Source organism: Mus caroli, unplaced genomic scaffold (assembly GCF_978045245.1).
Source record: "Mus caroli unplaced genomic scaffold, Mus_caroli_1 scaffold_2, whole genome shotgun sequence".
Lineage (NCBI taxonomy): Eukaryota > Metazoa > Chordata > Mammalia > Rodentia > Muridae > Mus > Mus caroli.
In genome coordinates, this window is record NW_028227257.1 from 94,382,127 (window position 1) to 94,404,550 (window position 22,424).

The following is a 22,424-nucleotide window of genomic DNA, read 5'->3' on the forward strand; positions in this document are numbered from 1 at the left end:
TCAGTATTCAGTTTGTTGTTTTTAGAAAGACTTCCCATTTTTGACATATTTTCTATTTCCATATATATGCTTATGTTAGAAATTTTATAATAGCAACTTAAGTGAAGAATTTTTCAAGTTTCATTTTTTTTGTCATGCTATATTCATTTTACAAGATGATACGACTTTAACATAAGAAAACCTGAAGAGTACAACACAGAATTTTCTTGCAATCTTTCTTATTAACAATTCTATGATTTTAATAACCAATATTATAATAAACAGAAATCTATTCTGCTTTGTTTATTTTTAAAATGCATTCACATTTGTTTTCTTTTCTTTCCACACTTTATATATCCATGCATGAGAAAGCAATGCATACCACAAAAAGAGAAAATATAGCTAAGTTTTACTTAATTAAGCACTTTCGGCTAATCACTTTGTCCATGGCTTCTTTGACATCCTTATTCCTCAGACTGTAGATCATGGGGTTCAACATGGGGATCACAGTGGTGTAGAACACAGCCACCATCTTTCCTTGCTCCACTGACTCCTCAGTGGGACGTCTGAGGTACATGAAGATGAGAGTGCCATAAAATATTACAACTGCTGTGAGGTGAGACCCACAGGTGGAAAATGCCTTGCGCCTGCCTTCTGCAGAACGCATTCTGAGAATGGCAATGAGAATGAACAGGTAGGAGATAATGACTACAGAAAGTGAGTATGTGAAGTTAATGCCTGCAAGTATAATCATTGTATATTCTTTCACAAAAGTCCCTGCACAGGCCATCTTGATGAGGGGTGGGTCTGCACAGTAGAAGTGGTTGATCTCAGTTTTCCCACAGAAGTACAAGCCATAAGTCCATAAGGTTGCAGCCAGACTAGTCAGAAACCCATATATGTAGGGGAAAGAAATAAGTCGGATGCAAACCACCCTGGACATTTTGCTACCATAGAGCAGAGGCTTTCCAATTGCCATGTACCTGTCAAAGGCCATCACAGCAAGAATGAAGATTTCCACATGAACAAGGGCAATGAAGAAGAAGCACTGTACTAAGCAGCCAGAATAAGAAATTTTTTTTGTCTTTGACAGCAAGTTTTCCAGCATTTTAGGAGTGACGTTTGAAGAAAACCACACATCAACAAATGACAAATGACTCAGGAAAAAGTACATTGGGCTGCTGAGCTGTGGACTGATCTTAATTAATATCATCATGCCAATGTTGCCCACCATGGTAACTATGTAGACCATGAGAAAAATGACAAAGAAGAGAACTTGCAGTTCCTTTCTGCTGGTTAAGCCCAGTAGAATAAATTCAGTCACATCTGTGAAATTGAGCATCTTCTCCCTTCTGCTAATGTAAATTATTACTCTCTGTAGATTTAAAATGAAATAATTTAGTTAAATATTGTATATTGTGAAAGTACTTTGTAAACATGGAATATATTCTTAAGAATATGTTTAAACATGTAAAGTCAATGAAAAAAGAGAAAAATAATTGAAACTCTTTTGAGAATCCAAGAAATTCCCATTCTTGAGGGTTTTGAATATTTATTCATGAATGTAGAACATAAGACCTGTACATTTTGCAGATATTTCACAATATATTTTCTGTGGAAAACCCTAATGCATTCTGTGATACTAACATTTATTATAAAGACAACTTCATAAGTATTTCTAGTCAAACACTAATTTAAATCCTGTAAATTCTTCCATATTTAAAGTGTCAAGACCCTTCTGATAGATAAATGCTGTGAAGAATTATGTCTTCCCATGTCTCTCAAAACATATACATATATATATATATGTATATGTGTTTGTGTGTGTGTGTGTATTGTGTGTGTATAATATATATTTATTCTATTAAAGTCAATTAACATGGAATCGGAAGGCTGATTAATTGCTATTGTGTTAACTTTGCAAGCCTGGAGACATAAGTCTCAGGGCTGACCCTAGGTGAACAGCTGGGCATGGTGGTACGTATACTGATGAGATGGAGACAAGGCAAATGCTAGGGCTCTGTGTTCAGTCAGTATAGCTAAATCAGTGAGATTCAATTCCTAATATGAATCACTGCCTCAAAAACAAGTAGAGAATACTTGAGAAAGAACATCAGAGGTTTACTTTGGCCAGAAAAGTTCCTGTATGACATACAGTTCAAGTCTATATAATGAGAAATGAAAATCTGTTTTCTCATATTCATAGTAGAAGAGGGATTATAAGCATATCAGATCATACATTCTATCATACATAGAAGGTTTTATATAATAATTCATGTAGTTGACTGTGGTCCTCTACAAATATCACTAAAATTTGCAGCAGTTAAATTCTTATTTTGAATGGCTGAGATGGCTATGTATACCAAGGGTCATGCAACATATATGGAAAAAGTAAAGAAGATGGCATTGTTTAGTACTCTACAGAAGATATCTTTAAAAAAAATCTTGAGTGATAGTTTCCCACTTGGTCGATAATAAATTAAAATAGAAAACTCAAGGGCTGCAATGAAGTACCAAGGCAAGGATCTGCAGGGCATTTAGATCTAGAGTAAACAATGAATATACTAGCCCTCTCTTATCCTACTATTCTATTCTAAGCTCAATAATCTATGAAAACATATGTTTCCTGAATCAGGTATAAAGCAATAGTTAATATTGCTGTTTAATATTTACATTTTTATTGTTGCAGCTTGGTTGAATTCAGGCCACATTTGAAGCTTGCTTCATTTTCTTCCTGATTTCTCTGATGTTCAATATGTGATAACTTATTCATAATCTATTCTCTGTTTTATGCTTACAATATGAAAATAAAGAAATCATACAAATGATTATACATTTACAAACACGTAAACCTATGCAATCCCTTAACGAATACTGTGCATGCAGGGAACATTTATTAATTACTAATAAATGTTTGAATGTACTCTATCAAAAATATATAGCAATTAAATGTAATCTATACAGAAAACCTGCCATTATTAAATCTCTATGTCTCTCACATATCCACTAGAGATGGAATCATTAAAATCTTCTTATAAAGAAAACAGTTAGATAGGATCTCTGTCAGTGCCTGACAAATACAGAAGTGGATGCTCACAGCCACCCATTGGGCTGAGCACAGGGTCCCCAATGGAGGAGCTAGAGAAAAGACCCAAGGAGCTGAAGGGGTTTGCAGGCCCATAAGAGGAACAACAATATGAACTAACCAGTACACCCAGAGCTCCCAGGGACGAAACCACCAACCAAAGAGTACACATGGTGGGACTCATGGCTCTAGCTGCATATGAAGCAGAGGATGGCCTAGTTGGTCATCAATGGGAGGAGAGACACTTGGTCCTGAGAAGGTGAATGCCAGGGTCAAAAAGAGGGAGTGGGTGGGTGGGTGAGCAGGGTGAGGGGGGAGAGGATAGAAGGTTTTCAGAGGCGAAACCAGGAAAGGGGATAACATTTGAAATGTAAATAAAGAAAATACCTAATTAAAAATGTAAAGAAAAAGTAAAAGAAAAAAGAAAAAATATGTCAGGACAAAGCTTCATCTGGTAGCCTCATTTTTAAGCCAACTGAAAATGAAGGGAAATTACACTAGCGATAACATAAAGATGAAAGACTGTGAGCTGCACAGGCAGATGCAGGACACGTTGGTACATACCGCAAACCTGAGAGCACTTGGAAACTTTGAGGAGAATTCTCCTTTAAAAGCTTGTGGTGAATAAAAATAAGCAATTACAGATTTTCCCCTAGGAATGACCCAAGGGAAGTGTATCTCTAGAGCAAGAGCAAACTCATTAATATTTGCTAACTTTTACAAAAGTTTATTCTGACCCCTATTTTCTGCTGTTTTGATAGTTTTGTTATTGTGATTGAATATGACACTGTAAAGTTTATAAATATGAAATGACTATTTGGATCTCAAGTGCTAGAGACTGTAAGGAGCAAAATCGTGGGGCTGCACTTACTTCTGTCACAATGAAGACGAGTATCCAGAGAGAAGGCAAACATTTCTTTTAAAGATCACCTTAGGGCCTTTTAAAATTATATATTTTTAATTATAATATGGTTGAATAATTTTCTTCCTCCCATTTCCGCCCTCCAACCTCTACCATGAAACCGTTATTGCTCTCCCTCAAATCCATGACTTCTTTTTAACTGTTGTTACATATACATACATACATACATACATACATACGTCCACCCGTACCCACACCCAAATATATATACATGCCAAAATACATAAATATGACCTACTCTGACCATATGATGTTATCAATATTTATAAAATTTCAAGGCTACCACTTGATATTGAATAGTCAACTGGGCGTGTTCCTCCCTGGGCAAGACCTTTTGTATTTGAACTGAAGGATGGCTATTCTGGCTGTATTAAACTGAACAGGCATGGAGAAGGAATACATTTAAACCCAAGAAGATCGATCACATAGACTAAAGAAATTAGTCATATTGTTTTGACCATATTAATATCACATTTTCAGTTTTTTCCAATTTTTTAGCTATTCTTTGTGATTTTCATATCAGCAATCACACTCATCTCCCCTCCCCTCTATCCCCTCATATCTCCTCTCTGCCCTTGTAACCTTCCCCCCAAAGAAAATGAAAAATAAACAAAAAACTATAAAATACATAGCATCATATTTTTTCAAGTGCTTAAGAATCTTCGTGTAATATAACATACAGTCAGAGAGTGCTGAAAAATACAGTAGGATAGAACTACAAATTCAGGTACTAGAAATGTGGTTGTTGACTCATTTGAAAGTGTAATATTGAGTAAGGCACTGTACTACTTAAATTGTTTCTCTTTTATAAAACAATTATACTAATAATTGTCTAAGGTTTAAGTTGCAATGACTGACTAAATTAAACTAAAATAGCAATGTTAAACAGCACATTTACTTCAATAAACACAATATTATAACTAAAATTGTTATTTGTTTTCTTATTCAAATGAGGAGATGTGAAACAAATAGTGTTTTCCTACTGTGCTAGAGAATATTTTTAGTCACAGAGGATAAATATTGATAAATCTTCTAATAGATAAAAGCTGTGATACATACCATAAGCTCTTTTAAAGGCTTAGGATTCCAGTATGATGATTGACTAATATAATGAATAGGTTTATAATGATGCTAAACCAATCTGTATTTCTGTATTATTTGTTTGTTTGTTTATTATTCATTCATTTCTAAATCAGAATATCAGTCTCTCTTTCTTCCCAGTTCCTTCTCACACAGATCCACCCTCCATTGCCCTCCATTTCTCCTCTGAGATTGGGGAGCTCCTACACCCCCACATATCACCTTCCCCTTCCCCAGCCCATCAAGTCAATGCAGGATTAGGCTCATTCTCTCCCACTGAGGCCAGACAAGTAGGACCAGTTAGGCAAACAGTATCCATAGGCAGACAAAAGACTCATGGACAGCATGGCTCCAGTTGTTGGGAAACTCTCATGAAGACCAAGCTGTAAATCTTTTAGCTGGAAAATTTTATTATTTATTCATATATTTGTTCCCATTTTTCCAATCTCTATAAACTCAAATACTATAGTTGTTGTTTTATGGTATAAATCATGTTACATCACAGTTTTGCGTGGAGCTCTCCAAAGATTCTCTCCTATCTACAGTAAAGTCCCAAACCATGTTCCTAAAATGACACCCAGTCATTTTATCATCTTTTTCTAAAAATACCTTGGTTCTTAAAATATCATCAGATCCTACTACAAAAGGCTATACTCAACAAAACTGGAAAACCTGGATGAAATGGACAATTTCCTAGACAGATACTAGATACCAAAGTTAATGAGGATCAGAGTAGTGATCTAAACATTCCCATTTCCCCTAAAGAAATAGAAGCAGTCATTAATAGTCTCCCAACCAGAAAAAGCCCAGGACCAGATGGGTTAATGCAGAGTTCTATCAGACCTCCAAAGAAGACTGAATTTCAACTTTCCTCAAACTATTGCACAAAATAGAAGCAGAAGGTACTCTAACCAATTCATTCTATGAAACCACAATTACTCTGGTACCTAAACCACACAAAGATCCAACAAAGAAAGGGAACTTCAGACCAATTTCCATTATGAATATCAATGCAAAAATACTCAATAAAATCCTCGCAAACTGAATCCAAGAACACATCAAAACGGTCAGTCATCATGACCAAGTAGCTTTATCCCAGGGATGAAGGGATGGTTTAATATATGGAAATCCATCAACATAATCCACTATAGTAGTATCAAAACTACCTTCGATGTTGTTGTGCATTTTGTGTAGAGTCTAGATCGATGTTCTTTAAATATCTACAGGGCTAATTCTGTAACCACCTGAAATATATTTTCCTAAACTTAATTATCTTTTACTTTATTTGCTCTTGTGAATAGTTTTATGTCAGCATGCAAGTGCAGCTGTTTATCCAAACTGGCAAGTACTCTAACAGCCTCAGCCCCTAAATCCTTATATTTGAAAACAGTTTATCAAAGTAGGACCTTGTGGACATACAGTACTACAAGTTATGTGAATATATGAAAAAAAATCAACAATATGGAAAATAAAACAAAAATATTAATAAATCAGATTTATCTATTCTGGCAGCATTAGTTATTATTAAATAAGTGATAGTCACTATATTTTATGAAAACAAATGCTGAATTTTGCTTCATAAAATGTACAAAATTAATATTTAAAAATGTTTGGTATTTCAAATGTTCATGAAACCAATGAGTTTTGTGTGGAAGATTATAATGTGGCTATAGGTAAAAATAACACTGCTAGCCATAATCTTTTTGGGAGTCCTGGTATTTTGAAGTGAGACTGAGTTTAGCATGGCACAATGAACTTTCTGTTAATGTAAACGTTAGTGGCCATTTTAATAAGAGGCTTTGATAGAGATTTTATAATCTTCCTTCTCACCATGGGGTTCCCAGGAGTGTTGCCTCTGTCAGCATCAATGCTGACACATTTTAAGAACCTAACATCCCAGCATGCATACCTTACTGGAAAGTGTAGAGGGAACATGAAGATGTGATTAAAATGTTCCATATTACATCATCTGTCTGAAAATCAGAAAATTAACCTCAAGAGATAAGCACTCTCAGTAGAATTAGGTCTTGAAGCAGATGCTGTAGGGGAGGGGGGAGGGGATAGGAGATTTTCGGAGGGGAAACTAGGAAAGAAGATAATATTTGAAATGTAAATAAAGAAAATATATAATAAAAAATTTTTAAAAAAGAGATGTGATTTCCTTCCTGTTTTAAGATATTTCCTGTGAATCTTGATGAATATATTAAGGCATTGGAATTCCAAATGATAATACCAAAGCTGAAACATTTGACAACATATATACTTTAATAAGCAGTATTTCATAATAGGCAAATCATTATATTTGTTATTGGTGAAGAAGTCTATTTTTCTTGTTTCTAATAAGGAGTAGATAATTTAAAATGAGATACTGGAGCTGAGACAGTTGGAAAAGGGCTTTCTTACATTAGTAAGAAACTAAGATTGATCCTCAAAAGCCACACTGTTAGCTGGGCGTGGTGGCACACGCCTTTAATCCCAGCACTCGGGAGGCAGAGGCAGGAGGATTTCTGAGTTCGAGGCCAGCCTGGTCTACAAAGTGAGTTCCAGGACAGCCAGGGCTATACAGAGAAACCATGTCTCGAAAAACCAAAAAAAAAAAAAAAAAAAAAAAAAGCCACACTGTTAAAAAGTCATGGTGGCAACTGATTGTACTCAAGAGGTATGAGAGGTAGAGATTGGTGGATCTCTAGAGCCTTTAGCTAGCATTTCTAGCCCACTGGATCAGATTCAAGCCAGAGGGAGATTCTATCTGAGAAAAAAATTATAGACAACATATGAAAAGTAATAACAAAAGCTGGTCTCATACTCTTCTACATGCAAACATACTTGCACATACTAGCATGCACTCATATATGTATATAGAAGCTCTCATATGTACACATGGAAGGAAAAATTAAGTAGGATACTTTCCTACACCTACAAAATTTGTGATCTTTAACTGAGTTTCTTTTGGTTTTAAGCAATTAGATTATTTCTCTAAAATTTTGTTTAATTCATAAGCATATGTCTACAATCAATGTAGCTCAAAGATTCAGTTGAAATTTTGAGGGACATTTGGAATGCTATAAATCCATGATCATTACCTTAAAAATATGTTTTATTTAAAGTAGAATTACATCACTTTCCCCTGTCTCCACTCTTTCCCCCGTTTCCACTACTCTCAAGTTGTTAGCCTCTTTATAATTATCACATTTATTATTGTTACATATGTTTGTCCCAGAGTCCTTTACCCCTCTTTTTTTCATTTCTTTGTTATTTTCTTTCCTTTTTATACATATATATGAAATATATATATATATATACATATATATACATATATATACATACATATATACATATATACATACATATATAAAATCATGCTGAGTCTGTTTTGTTGTTTTGTATGTATGGTTTCATACCTGACCATCCTGCACTAGACAAACAGGAGGGAGCTCATCTCTACAAAAAGGGTAATTCTGATTCTTCCAGAAACCACTAGTTGTCTCTAGTTCTTTATAGTGGTGAGACAAAAGATAAATCCCTTCTTCAATGTTAATATGTCTCCCAATGTAGCCATTGTTTTGTTCTTATTTATGAACCCATTTCTAAGACAGGTAAATGTTCTAAAATATTCATTCCCCAGAGAGAGGCATCAATAAGTAGATAGGATCTTTAAGAAGAACATAGAAGAAGCTCACTGAAGTTCCAGACACTTGACTTTGAAATGATATTTAAACACAACTCTCATCTTTCAGTTTCCTCTGGAAGGAGAGCCATATTGCCTCCTGATATGTCCCTTGTCACGATGTGCTGCCTTAAGGAGTCTTAACAAACATTTGGGTCAATCACAGACTGCAGCATCTAAATGTATAATCAGGATAAACTTTCTGACTGTATGAATTGATGATGACCTTAGATATTTTATACAGACACATAAACAAGACAACCACAGCCATAGATCTCATTCATTCAAGTTTCTTTTTATTGTCACCCTGTCCCAGAGTCCATTACCCCTTGTTATTTTTCTTTTCAAGCCTTGTGGCTTTCAGGTAAATCTATCCATGCAGACCCCCTTATTTCCTCTGTTGCTCTGGCCCATATTTTGTTATTGTTGTTGTTGTTTTAACCATGTTTGTTTGTGTGTCTGCTTGTCATACTCACATAATCTGCAAATGACTCTGTTTTGTTCACTTAGTGAATTAAAATTGTCACATACTTCATTAAACTCAATATAAATAAAAAATAAAAACCTTTTGTTTTATTTAGTTAAGGCACAATTGTATCATTTCTTCAACTCTACCCTTCAAATGCTCCCATATCCATTCCCACCTCACTTCCAAATTAATAACTTAGTCATATGTGTGTTTGTGTGTGTGTACAAACATATGTTAAATGAATACACATATACGTGTCAGCTGCTGAATTTGTTTAGTGTTGTGTGTTCAGAGTGGATGCCTTGTTATGGGTGAACCTATTAGGGGCTCATTCTGAGGAAGGATTCTCCCTTTCTCAGTAGTCATTGCAGGAGACTTTTTTTTTAATAGTAGAAATCACTTTCTTCACATTAACAACTTTGTAAAAGCATACAAATTTAAGGATGAATAAGTGATTATTCTATTGGAACCTGAAATAGAATTTTTAAGGTTCAGTGCAAAGTTGGAAGATATAGCTTCAATGTTAAAACAAACAAACTGAAGAAATAATTAGGAACAATTTTTAGGTACTTGATGATCTAATTTTGCAAGCAAAGAATTTCAACTATGGTATAAATTTAATCCACAGTATTAAATGATTACAAGTAGTGTTAGCACTGCTTGTTTGTAGAGTATCATTATTTCTTTATTTTTTGAAATTACATTTATCATTTATTTTATTATTGATAACATTTTGGAAAAAATTATAGATCCCTGCCTATTATTCAGTATAGATTAATAAGTTCATATACTAAAATTCCTATTTGGGAATGAGTTCCTTAATATCCTGAACCTGTATTTTTTTTTATTACTTTTTTATTACTTCTATTTTTTACAGTCTAGTCGTTGGCCACCTTCCAGTCACCTCCATCAGTTACTCATTACATTCTTTCTCACCCTGTGTTCAAGATGATGACCTCCACCAGGCCTCTCTCCATGGCTTGGGGCTTCAAATCTCTCAAGGGTTAGGCACATGTTTTCCCACTGAAGCCAGACCAGGCAGTCCTCTGCTTTGCATGTGTCAGAGGTCAGAGGCCTCAAACCAACTCATATGTGCTACCTGGTTGGTGGCTCAGTATCTGAGAGCTCTCAGAGGGTTAGGGTTAGATGAGACTGCAGGTCTTTCTGTGGGGTTGCCCTCCTCCTCAGTTTCTTCCAGTCTCTCCCTTATTCAATCACAGAGGTCCTGGACTTCAGTCCAATGGTTTGGTGTAAGTATCTGCATCTGTCTCAGTCAGCTGCATGTCAAACCTCTCAGAGGATAGCTATGCTTGGCCCTTGTCTGTAAGTACATCATAGAATCAGTAATAGTGTCAGGCCTTGGAGACGCCCCTTGAGATGGATCCCAACATGGGCCTGTCCCTGGACTGCTTTTCCCCCGTCTCCTTTCTACTTTTGTCCCTGCTGTTCTTTTAGATGTGAACAATTTTGGGATAGTGTTTTTGACTGTGGAATGGTAACGTTATTCCTCCATTTTGTGCCTTTCTACTTGAGATTGACTCTACATGTTCTGCTGTTGGGTATTTCATCTAAAATCCCTCTTTGAGTCCTGAGAGTCCCTTACCTCCTTAGTTGAATCTCTTGTATATTCTAGAGCATCTACCCACATTTCACCCCCAGAGGTTGCATATTCCCATTCTTTCTGCTGGCCCCCATGGCTTCTCTCCTGTTTCAGCCCCCACCAATACATGTTCCCCCCTTTTCTTCTCCTACACAGATCCCTCCCTCCCTCTGCCTCCCATGATTGCTTTCTTCTCCCTCCCAAGTGGGATTGAAGCATCCTTACTTAGTCCCTTTGGCTTGTTATCTTGAGTTCTGTGGATTGGATCTTGGGTATTCTGTACTTTTTGGCTAATATCCACTTATTAGTGAGTACATACCATGCATGTCCATTTGGGTCTGAGTTATCTCACTCATGATGATATTTTCTAGTTTCACCCATTTGACTGCAAAACTAATGATGTTGTCTTCTTAATAGCTGAATTGCATTCCATTGCATAAACAAACCATATTTTCTGTATCCATTCCTTGTTTGTGGGACATCTGGGTTGTTTCCAGCTTCAGTTATCTTCTATCACAGATACAGCTGCTATTAACATAGTAGAGCATGTGGCCCTGTGGTATGGTGGGGCATCTTTTAGGTATATGCCCAAGAGTGATACAGCTGGGTCTTCAGGTACATCTCTTTCCAATTTTCTGAGGATCCTCCAGATTGATTTCCAGAGTGGTTTTGTTTTTCTGTTTGTGTGTGTGTGTGTGTGTGTGTGTGTGTGTGTGTGTGTGTTTTACCAGTTTGAAATCCCCCCAGCAATGGAGAAATGTTCCTCTTTCTCCACAGACTCTCCAGCATATACTGTCACCTGAGTTTCTGATTGGTGTAAGGTGGAATCTCGGGGTCATTTTGATTTGCATATTCCTGACCACTAAGGACTTTGAACATTTCTTTAAGTGCATCTAGCCCATTTGAGATTCCTCTGTTGTGAATTCTCTGTTTAGCTTTCTACCCCATGTTTTGATTAGGTTGTTTGTTTTTTTGGAGTATAGCTTCTTTATCTATTTTGGATATTAGCCCTCTATTGGGTGTAGGATTAGTGAAGATGCAAGATTGGTTCAATATACAAAAGTCCATTAATGTAATCCTCTATATTAACCAACTCAAAGAAAAAAATCACATGGTCATCTCATGAGATGCTGAAAAAGCATTTGACAAAATACAATGCCCCTTCATGTTAAAAGTCTTGGAAAGATAAGGAATTCAAGGCCCATAGCTAAACATAAGAAAAGCAATATGCAGCAAACCAATAGTCAACATCAAACTAAAAGTAGAGATACTTGAAGAAATCCCAATAAAATCAGGGACTAGACAAGGCTGCCCCCTCTCCCTGTGTCTATTCATTAAAGTACATGGATGTTTGAGCTAGAGCAATCAGACAACAAAAGGTGATCAAAGGGATAGAAATTGGCAAAGAAACTGTCAAGATATCACTCCTTGCAAATGATATGATAGTATACATTAGTGACCCAAAATATTCTACCAGAGAACTTCTACAGCTGATAAACAACTTCAGCAAAGTGACTGGATATAACATTCACTGAAAAAAATCAGTAGCTCTCCATTATACAAAAGATAAATGGGCTGAGAAAGAAAATAGGGAAATGCCACACTTAACAATAGTCACAAATAATATAATTACCTTGGGGAAACTCTAACCAAACAAGGGAAAGATCTGGATGAGAAAAACTTCAAGTCTCTCAAGAAAGAAATCAAAGAAGACCCCAGAAAATGGAGAGATCTCCCATGCTCATGGATTTGTAGTAACATAGTAAAAATTGCCATCTTACCAAAAGCAATCTATAGATTCAATGCAATCTCCATCTAACTTTCAATATAATTCTTCAAAGACATGAAAAGGGCAATTCTCAATTTCATATTGAAAAACAAACAAACAAACAAACAAACAAAAATAGGATAGCAAAACCAATTCTTTTTTAACATTTTAGAATATAATTTATGTATTTTCTTTTTAAAAATTTTTTCTTTAATTTTTTTTTTTTCAGTCCGGACTTTATCCCACTGCCGGTCCATCCTCAAACTGTTCCACATCCCAAACCTTCTCCCCCCTCCACTCCACCATACCTCCCCACTCCCTGGGACTCAGTGTCTCTGCACAGTTAGGTGCGTATGCTACCTGTTTGGTGGCTCAGTGTCTTTGAAATCTCAAGGGTCCAGGTTAGTTGAGACTGCTGGTCTTCCTCTTGGGTTGCCCTTCTACTCAGCTTCTTCCATCTTTCCCCTGATTCAACCACAGAAGTCAGCAGCTTCTGTCTATTGGTTGGGTATAAATATCTGTATCTGACTGTTTTAGCTGCTTCTTAGGCCTTTTGGAGGGCAGTCATGATAGGCCCCTGTTTGTAAGCACATCATGACATCATAGTGTCAGGCCTTGTGGCCTCCCCTTGAGCTGGATCCCAATTTGGGCCTGTCACTTCACCTTTTTCTTCAGCCTGTTCTTTTTGTCCATGCAGTTCTTTCAGATAGGAACAATTCTGGGTCAGGGAATTTAACTGTGGGTTGGCAACCTGGTCCCTCCACTTGATGCCTTTTCTACTGTAGGTGGACCCTATAACTTCCCTCTGCCCAGCGAAAACAATTTTTAACAATAAAAGAACTTCTGGGGGAATCCCATCCCTGACCTCAAGCTGTAATACAGAGCAATAGTGATAAAAACTGGATGGTATTGCTATAGAAACAGGAAGATTGATCAATAGAATAGAATTGAAAACCCAGAAATAAAACTACACATTTATGGACCCTTGATTTCTGACAAAAAAGTGTGTGTGGTGTGTGTATATATATATATATATATATATATATATATATATATATATGCAATGGAAAAAAGAAACTATCTTCAATAAATGGTGCTAGCATTTGGTATGTAGAAAAATGAAATTAGATCTACATTTGTCACAGTGCACAAAGCTCAAGTCCAGGTAGACCAAGGACCCCAACATAAAACTATATACACTGAGACTAATAGAAGAGAAAGTGGGAGAGAGCCTTGAAATCGTTGGCAGAAGAGGATATTTGAACTCCAATGGCTCAGGGTCTAAGACCAAGAATTCATAAATAGGACCTCATGAAACTGAAAAGCTTCTGTAAAGCAAAGGACACTGTCAATAGGATAAATTGGCAACCTTCAGATTGGGGAAATTTTTTTCTGTGTCTCCTTTTGTATATTACCATGACTTTATTGAGCACAGCATAGAAGTGACCCAGCCTCCCAGACAGATCACCACCAGAGATCTGAGATAACAGCTGTCTTCTCTTGTACTGGCCTTCTTTATAGTTTTTGGAAAAGGAATTAAAAGGGAAGCATTTAAGTAACTTAAATTCTAAATCCTCAAATTTTCTGTTGTGGTACAACAACTGACTGCATAACTTATTTTTGATGCTAAAAATGCATGTCATTTATAGATTAAGATTATAAAAAGGCTGTGGGTGTGATTTAGTGTTATACATACTGCTTGTCTAGAATTTAAAAGACCCTGGATTCAATCTTCAGTACTTTTTTATTTTCTTATTCACTTTATATCTCACTCACTGGCCCCCTCTGGCTCATCCCTTACACAATCCTTCTCCAGTCCCCACCTCCCTTTCTCCTCTGAGTGGGTGGGGGAACCCTTGGATATTCTCTCACCCTGGCACTTCAAGTCTTTGTGAGGCTAGGCACTTCCTCTACCATTGAGTTCAGACAAGGCAGCCCAGCTAGAACATATCCCCCACACAGGCAACAGCTTTTGGGTAAACCCCCTCCAGTTGTTTGGGACCCACATGAAGACCAAGATACACATCTGCTACATATATCCCTGGAGGTCTAGATTCAACCCATGTATGTTCTTTAGTTTGTTCAGACTCTGAGATCCAAGGTCCAAGTGTAGTTGACTCTGTTGGTCTTATAGTGGAGTTCCTATCACCTTCGGGGCTTACAATCCTTCCTCTTGAGTATTATTATTTAAAATATATAACTGTTATATACCCATAGTAATATTCATTTTAATTTAGGGTAATATTCAAATATTCTATTGTTTAAAAAGGGAACTCATGTAGAGCAGGCGTGCAAGAGTTTATGAAAAATGCTAATACTTAAAATTAATAAAAAGATACTGCCAAATCAACAAAGTTCACATCAAAAAAGATAAGTAGAAATATACATGAGTCAATATTGCTCAGTTGTTCAAAGGAATAATGATAAATTGTTCTGTTTAAAGAAATATGGGTGAGTATAAATGAAAAAGGCATTTGTACTAACCATATGATAGTATTTGACAAGTAAAAGTACATGTATAATTATTCACCAATAATTTTAAAATTATTTAGCCATTAGGAAAAATGAATAGAAAGATTCTGCCAAAACAAATAGTTTGGAATTCATGGTGTTTAAGATTCAGCCTATCAGCAGAGATCATATCGTGTTGTTGAAACAAGCCCACTCAACAGATGAAAACAAACCTAAAAACAAAAGGCATCCATCACTATTCTATACTTTGTATGCACTGTCTTAGAATTAAATAGCATTATTCAAGACCAAAAAGCCAGTGTCTTAAATATAATAAGTAATATAATAAAGAGAAAGCAAACGACTGGTGCAGAAAGAGAAATGATACCTATGAATTCTAACAGGATTTATCTTCCAGCAGTAGCCACAGGTGCCAAGGGGGTGAAAAACACAGCATCCCTGTGCAGAAAGTGAAAAGAACATTAAATAAAATTTGACTAGAAAGAGAGGCAAATGCAGGTATAGGAAATTTTATAACCAAAATTTAATGTTTCCATTTCAGAAAAGTATTAAAGTCATGTAATCCCCTGCCCTCTTTTGTCTTATCATACTTTAATTTCTTGTCAGTACTATTTCTGCAACTTTAGAAAACAATGATAATTCCTACAAAAAGTTCCACGAGTGCAAAAGAAAATTGAATTTCTTTTTTCAGAAAAATACATTTTTTTGTGTGACAGTTCCTTGCTTATTGCTTCTTTTACATCTTTGTTCCTCAGGCTGTAAATCATGGGGTTCAACATGGGAATCACAGTGGTATAGAACACAGCAACCATTTTACCTTGTTCCACAGACTCTTTAGATGTTGGTCTGAGATACATGAAAAAAAGAGTTGCATAGAATATGATGACAGCTGTCAGATGGGAGCCACAGGTGGAGAAAGCTTTTCGTTTGCCTTCTGTAGAGCTAATCCTCAGAATAGCAGGAAAGATATACAGGTAGGAAGTGAGAATAATGAGCAGGGAGAAGGAGAGGTTAAATCCAGCTACAACAAGCATGGAGGTTTCCTTGTGATAAGTGTCAGAACAAGCCAGCTTAATCAATGGTGGATCAGCACAATAGAAGTGATTGATTTCATTGTGGCCACAGAAAGCCAGGTTGTAAGTCCACATGGTCTCCATCAGACCAGTAAGTGCCCCATACACATAAGGCACTGTGATTAGAGATGTGCATACACTCTGGGACATCTTGCTACCATAAAGCAGAGGGTTGCAGATGGCCATGTAACGATCAAAGGCCATCAGAGCCAGGATGTAGAATTCAACGTGGACCAATGCAATGAAGAGGTAACATTGGACCAAGCATGCAGAGTAGGATATAGTTTTCCTCTCTGAAAGGAAAATTTGGAGCATCTTTGGGGTCACATTGGAAGAGAAGCACATATCCACAAAGGACAAGTGGCTCAAGAAAAAGTACATGGGTGTGTGGAGCCTGGCATTGGCCTTGATGAGCAGGATCATGCCCAGGTTGCCTGCAATTGTGACCACATATACCACTAGAAACAACACAAAAAAGAGAATTTGAAGCTCCACATGGCTAGTGAGACCCAGGAGGATGAATTCAGTCACAGAGGTGAAGTTTCTCGTCATGATGGACTACAAAGAAAAATAGAAATTTTATGTCAGAATAGACCAGCAATAAAGAGGGCAACAATTTAAACATTTTGTTAAAATTGCCCCCTTTTGCAATTTTGTCTTTTTCTATCACCCTTTCTTCTCTATCAGTCTATTAGTAGACTTCAAATTAATGTTTTAAACATTAGCAAACATACTTTGATTTCTGAGTCTCAACCTGTTTGACACTCTAGGCTTTCAAATTTTGTTTTTATGTTCCCTTGAACCATAAACCTTAGTCTAATTTAGAATTCCTACTAATCTCCATTTCTGCCCTGCATATTTTACTTATAAACCTAATATCTACTTCTAATTCTAAGATTTTTCCACTCATTGTAAAGAGACAAATGTACTTTGCCAGTTCTGAAATATAATTTTCTAGATAAATTTACTCAAAGGAGGAGTGACCATAAGAAATTGTGTGATAACATTGATTTTATACCAAATCATGTAAAATCTTTTATGCATTATATATAAATGTTAAAAAGAGCAGCTTACAATCATCTTATCTTTATAAATTATTATTTATATTTTATATGTTATATTTGCCAATTAATATAAAAATATCCTGCATTAATGATTTGGAAAACTTTATATTATTTTTCCATTAACTCAGTAAAAGTTATAAAGGCTAATTATTCAAATATCAGATCTGCATTGGGATATAGAAGTGACTGAGTTTAGTGGGATGTTTATCAACAGTTGTGAAAATAGATGACCAATCACTCATCACAAACTGAGATTTCAGCGTCTTGGTTAACATTCAACTTCATCCCATAATCATATTAATATTACTTCTCAAATAAGAACTAGTCTTAAAGAATAGCTCTTTGGGGAAGAAAGTCAAACCTAAACCAAAATATAAAACAAAAAAATGGCTTTTTTTTCATGTTTTCATTTGTCCTCAATCTGGATTAACTACTGAGATCTGACTGATTGAAATTTGAGGAGAAATTTTAATTACACCTCTGTAAAATATGCTTCTCTCTCTCTCTCCCTCTCCCTCTCCCTTTCCCTCTCTCTCTTTCTCTCTCTCTCTTTCGTGTGTGTGTTGCTTTCTCGTTTTCTATAAATATATGAGAGATAAGTAGATAGAAGATAGATAAATGATGTACATGTGTATATAAATAAAGATATAAATTTTATTTCAGCATTTATTTGAGAAATGACAGTATATATAATGTCAGCTGGTCTAGAATTTAGAATCTTCCACTTGGGTACTTGACTATTTGTTTAATATTTAAAACACAAATTCTCAGATCTTGAACCTTTGTACTATACCTACACATAGATAAGTCAAAATATACATGATTATATAGTACTTATCTATCCACAGTTGGCTCTTATGAACAAATGTTTGTATTCTATGAAAAACAAAACAACACCAACAAATTATAAAGAAGCACTTTGGCTGTTTTCAAACAACTTACCTCTAAAGAACTATGGAAGTAGAAAAAAAATAAATGGGCCTTCAATGCTAATAAGGAAGATATTTGCATATATATATGGTAGACACTTTACAGCATTAAAAATAGGAAGAAAAAAATGTGATGTCATCAATCCCTCCAATTGCAAGTCCCAGAAGGCAGCTCAGGTATTCTGACCTGGGGGTTAGGAAGAACTGAAGCATCTCTCCAGGGACTTGATCCTGCTTGGTAAGGATCTTACAACCACTGTCCTGCATGAGCTGGCATTGTGTAATCCAGCAACTGACCTTACTGGAGGGAAAACATGTTCCTTGCAAAATTACCAGTGTGAGGACATTTTAGCTTTATGTTGGTTTATTTTAAATTGTTATGTGTTTAGGAAAATGTAAGAACAAATTAATATCAAGTGGAGAAATTTGAAGCAAGCTCAATTAATTTAGAAAACATCTAATTTGCTGTTTTCCTGGGCTATGCTATACATTTTATAGTCAGTGAATTTCAGAGGTTATGAATTCCTAATACACACACACACACACACACATACATATGTAAAGCAGTTTAGCTTCAAAAACAACATATTTAACAATTTTTAACACTAATATTGTTGGAAACTTATTAAAGATCATATATATCCATCTTAAAACCATTTACGTTCTATAGCTGAGGTATAGAAAAGGTCATCAATTTCCTTCAATTGCAGAAGCTATTAGGTGCACTGGCTGACAAAGTAAAGCACATAGGTCTGTGTTAGTTTATTCCATTTCATGAGTAAATATTCACTAACATGAGACAAAAACATTACACATTAACCTCTACATAAGACAAGCAAACAGAAGAAAGTGGCTCCCTCTGAGTATTTGCATTTTCTTAACAATTCAACTAATGTATTCATTCTACAGTATAATATCACATATAGTCAAATATCTATAGTAACTTCAAGTTCAAAGCCATGCAGATATCTATGTCTATTAATGTAGGTAATTATTAAACTCAAGTTATTAGCATTTCCTTGGATGTGCAAGCAGAGAAGTAGAGGTCTTAAAAAAGAATAAAAATGACATTGGAAAGAGCTAGATAGATTGTGCTTGCCTGCCTTCAGTCACTACTGCCCTCCTTAGAAACAAAATCATTTTTCCTTTCAGAAATTTTAGCTTCCCTTTATATATGAAAAAAATGACTCAAAAGAACATTATCCTCCTATCATTACTTAGATTAAAATGTGTTCATTATTTATCATTTATATGTCAAACAAATTAAGAGAAAATATGTCCATAGAACATTTCACGCTCATCTGGTGTCACTCAGCCACTTCTTCTCGCAATATAATAACCCATAATATGGGTATCAATGAAATTTTCTTTAGTGAGTTTTTCTTCTTCAGAAAATTGTGACCTCATTCTTCATATGATAAAATTTGCATCCAATTTTTATTACCCACTACAGATGCTGTGTTCTCAAGATAAGCATTTAAAAAAGCATTTAGTATATTAGTTTTCCTTTTTACTCACAAAATACTTGTAAACTGTTCTAACTTTTTCTCTTACCTCAAATACACATCTGAAAGAACAAATGTGTAGGTTCTGCAAGCTGTATTCTTTTTTTTATTTTATAGTTGTGACCACTGCCTGACAAAACAATGTCAGAGAGGAAGGGTTTATTTTGACTAACAGTTCAGGTCAAATTTCTTCATAGTATGGAAGGTGAAAGTTGCTATCCATATTGTGTCAGTAGTCCAAAAGGGGAAGAGAGAAGAACTGAGTGCTCTGTTGGCTTCATCACTTTTCTTTAGGGTAGGACCCTTGCCCACAAAGAGTGCTTGCCACAGTTAAGGCTAGTCCCCTCACCCCAGTTAACCCAATCTAGAAATAATCTCATCAGCATTCCAATAGTCTATCACCTAGGTTATTTTAGAGCTAAACAAACAGACAGTTGCCAGTCTTTTTGTAATTAATTTACATCCTATATTTGGGAGGAAAAAAACACAAGAAGAGTTGTGGGCTAAAACTCCTTTATTCACAAATCCTGAATTAATTTCTATCAACTGGAAGGCTACAGTGGCACCTTGAATTTCATGGAAATAAGAGCAGTTCTTGTTCCTGGACATAACATGGCTGTAGAAACTGTAATTTCACAACAGCTGTGTTATCTACACAAGATCTACTCATGATCAGAATAAATTCAGAATTAATCCTGATACAGACTATCTCCAGTACTCTCCCCTCATACCTTACTAAATAGCTGTTGGCAGTGGATTGTTATTAGGGGATGGAGCATTGTTTCTTCTTGGATGGTAGAGCAACTGTCAGGATTCTCATGCCATTATGGATTGCCCTGTCCATTTGCATCTCTAACTGTACTTAGTAATCATAAGAAGGAAGTGAAGATGGAACAAAGTATATTGACAGACAATATGGAAAGAGTTAGAGTGGAAGATAGAGGCACATAAGATCATATGTGGTTGTATGTAAGTATAATATTTTCAAAAATAGACAATATTAAGAAGACTTAAATATTTTCCATCCTTATTCACAGAATAAAAATTATTTCTTTTTTTGTTTTCTGTTACTCTTTATGCAAAAGTGAGAGACCAACGTGGAGATTCTATAGCTATAGATCTTGTACTTGTTACTCTTCTTTTTGTTGCCATCAATTCTTAACAAAAATAACCGGAATAATAATTTTTTTGGCTTATAGTTCCAGTGGTTACTGTTCATTGTGGCTTACACTTTCCAGCTGATGCAGTTCATCAAGGCATGTTACCAGGAGTTTGAAGCAGCTGATTACCTTGTGTCCATGGACAGAAAATAGAACAAGATGAATTCTGGTTCTCAGCCACTTTCTCCTTTCTTTTAGTCTGCAATCCCAGCCCATGGAATGATGCTATCTACATTTAGGATTATATTTTCCTCTTTAGTAAACCCATAAAATTAACCAGCACATTCAGTTTTGTAAAAATCATATTCTTCCACCTTTTGTTTATTTGGCAGCTCAAAAACCAGAAATGTATGCACCTAATCCTGCTGAGGTTTGATGCCCTAGGGTGGAAAGATACCCAGGGCGGGACACTTTTCAGAGGTGAAGTAGAGTTGGGGAAGAACCCTGTGGAGGGGGTACTGAGGATGTAAATAAATAAAATAATTAATTGAAAACACATAAAACAGATACTATTTCAGTTTTGCTAATGATTCTTTCATTGAGATTATATTACTTCCTCATATTTATTAGGTAGTATTAAACATCCAAGAAAATATCTGGCCTACAGTGTAGAAAAAGCCCTGTATTTCTGATGAAATATGTCCCTGTATATACTCCTCAGAACATTCTGGATGACAATGTGGTCTATATTAAAATCTAGTTTAATTTGGTCTGAGAATTCACACTGTGACAAAATACATTGATTTTCTCCATTACTGGTTCTCAAAACCAAAACAAACAAACAACAACAACAAAAACAACAACAAAAACCCCAACTAGGCTATGACATAATTCGATTTTCAGTGCATTTATTGGCAGCCAGATACATGTGAAGCACGTTCAAAAGCAACTAGCCATGATAGTGTGACTCACTAATGTTATGAAGGAGAAAACAAGGTCCTGGGATTTGCTGCTGGCACATGCAAATAAACAGATGTTATGAATTTTAAAATGTACATTCATTCTCTTCTTCATATGAGCATGTATGGATATGTGCAAGTGTTTTCACATCAGTTCATAAGGCATCTAACATAAAATATATATTATGTTTATAATATTATATGTACCATCATCTGTGTCTTCACAATGCAGTATAGAGCATGCATAGGCCCTGAGATCTGAAAAAATAGGAATAATAAAGTGACTGGTTTTACAAAATTAAATGTCAGTTTACATAGCAGTATCTATAAGTTTTTAAGGAGAATCAACCAAACTAGTATATATTGTAAAATCCATTTTTAAAAGAATGTATTAAAAATATGACATTCAAAGTAGAGCTATTTGAGTTATATCCCTTGGCATAAATAATTGTATGGCATAATATAGAATGAGTAAACTGAAAATGTCACTTTTGTGTAGCACTAAACAGAAAACTTTGAAAAATAAAGAAGAAAGAATATATCTAGTGAGAAGAATAAGGACATTCTGTGGGCTCTCTTTTCTGTTAATATCCAAACAACAAATGCAGTTTCAAATTGATGGCCCAATACCTGCCTGGTGAAACACAGCAAGTTTGGGCCTTGGCCAAAGAGTTGACTTTAGTATATTGAGAAGGAATTAACACTTCTTCCACTACATAAGCACTTGGGCATTTTTTTTTTTGTATTATAAC

The 22,424-nt window shown here is 35.5% G+C and overlaps 2 protein-coding genes across 2 annotated transcripts; both read right to left on the bottom strand.

Moving 5' to 3' along the window:
- Window positions 1-388: 388 nt before the first annotated feature.
- Window positions 389-1,333, bottom strand: LOC110289812 (olfactory receptor 5M3). The gene has a single exon (XM_021156193.1). The coding sequence runs from the start codon at window positions 1,319-1,321 to the stop codon at window positions 389-391; it is 933 nt and encodes a 310-aa protein (XP_021011852.1). The 5' UTR covers window positions 1,322-1,333.
- A 14,351-nt stretch (window positions 1,334-15,684) lies between these two features.
- LOC110289663 (olfactory receptor 5M8-like) lies at window positions 15,685-16,667 on the bottom strand. Its single transcript, XM_021155961.1, is given in 2 exon segments — window positions 15,685-15,731; window positions 15,734-16,667. Coding segments are annotated over 2 exon segments (981 nt in total).
- Between the last annotated feature and the right edge of the window lie 5,757 nt (window positions 16,668-22,424).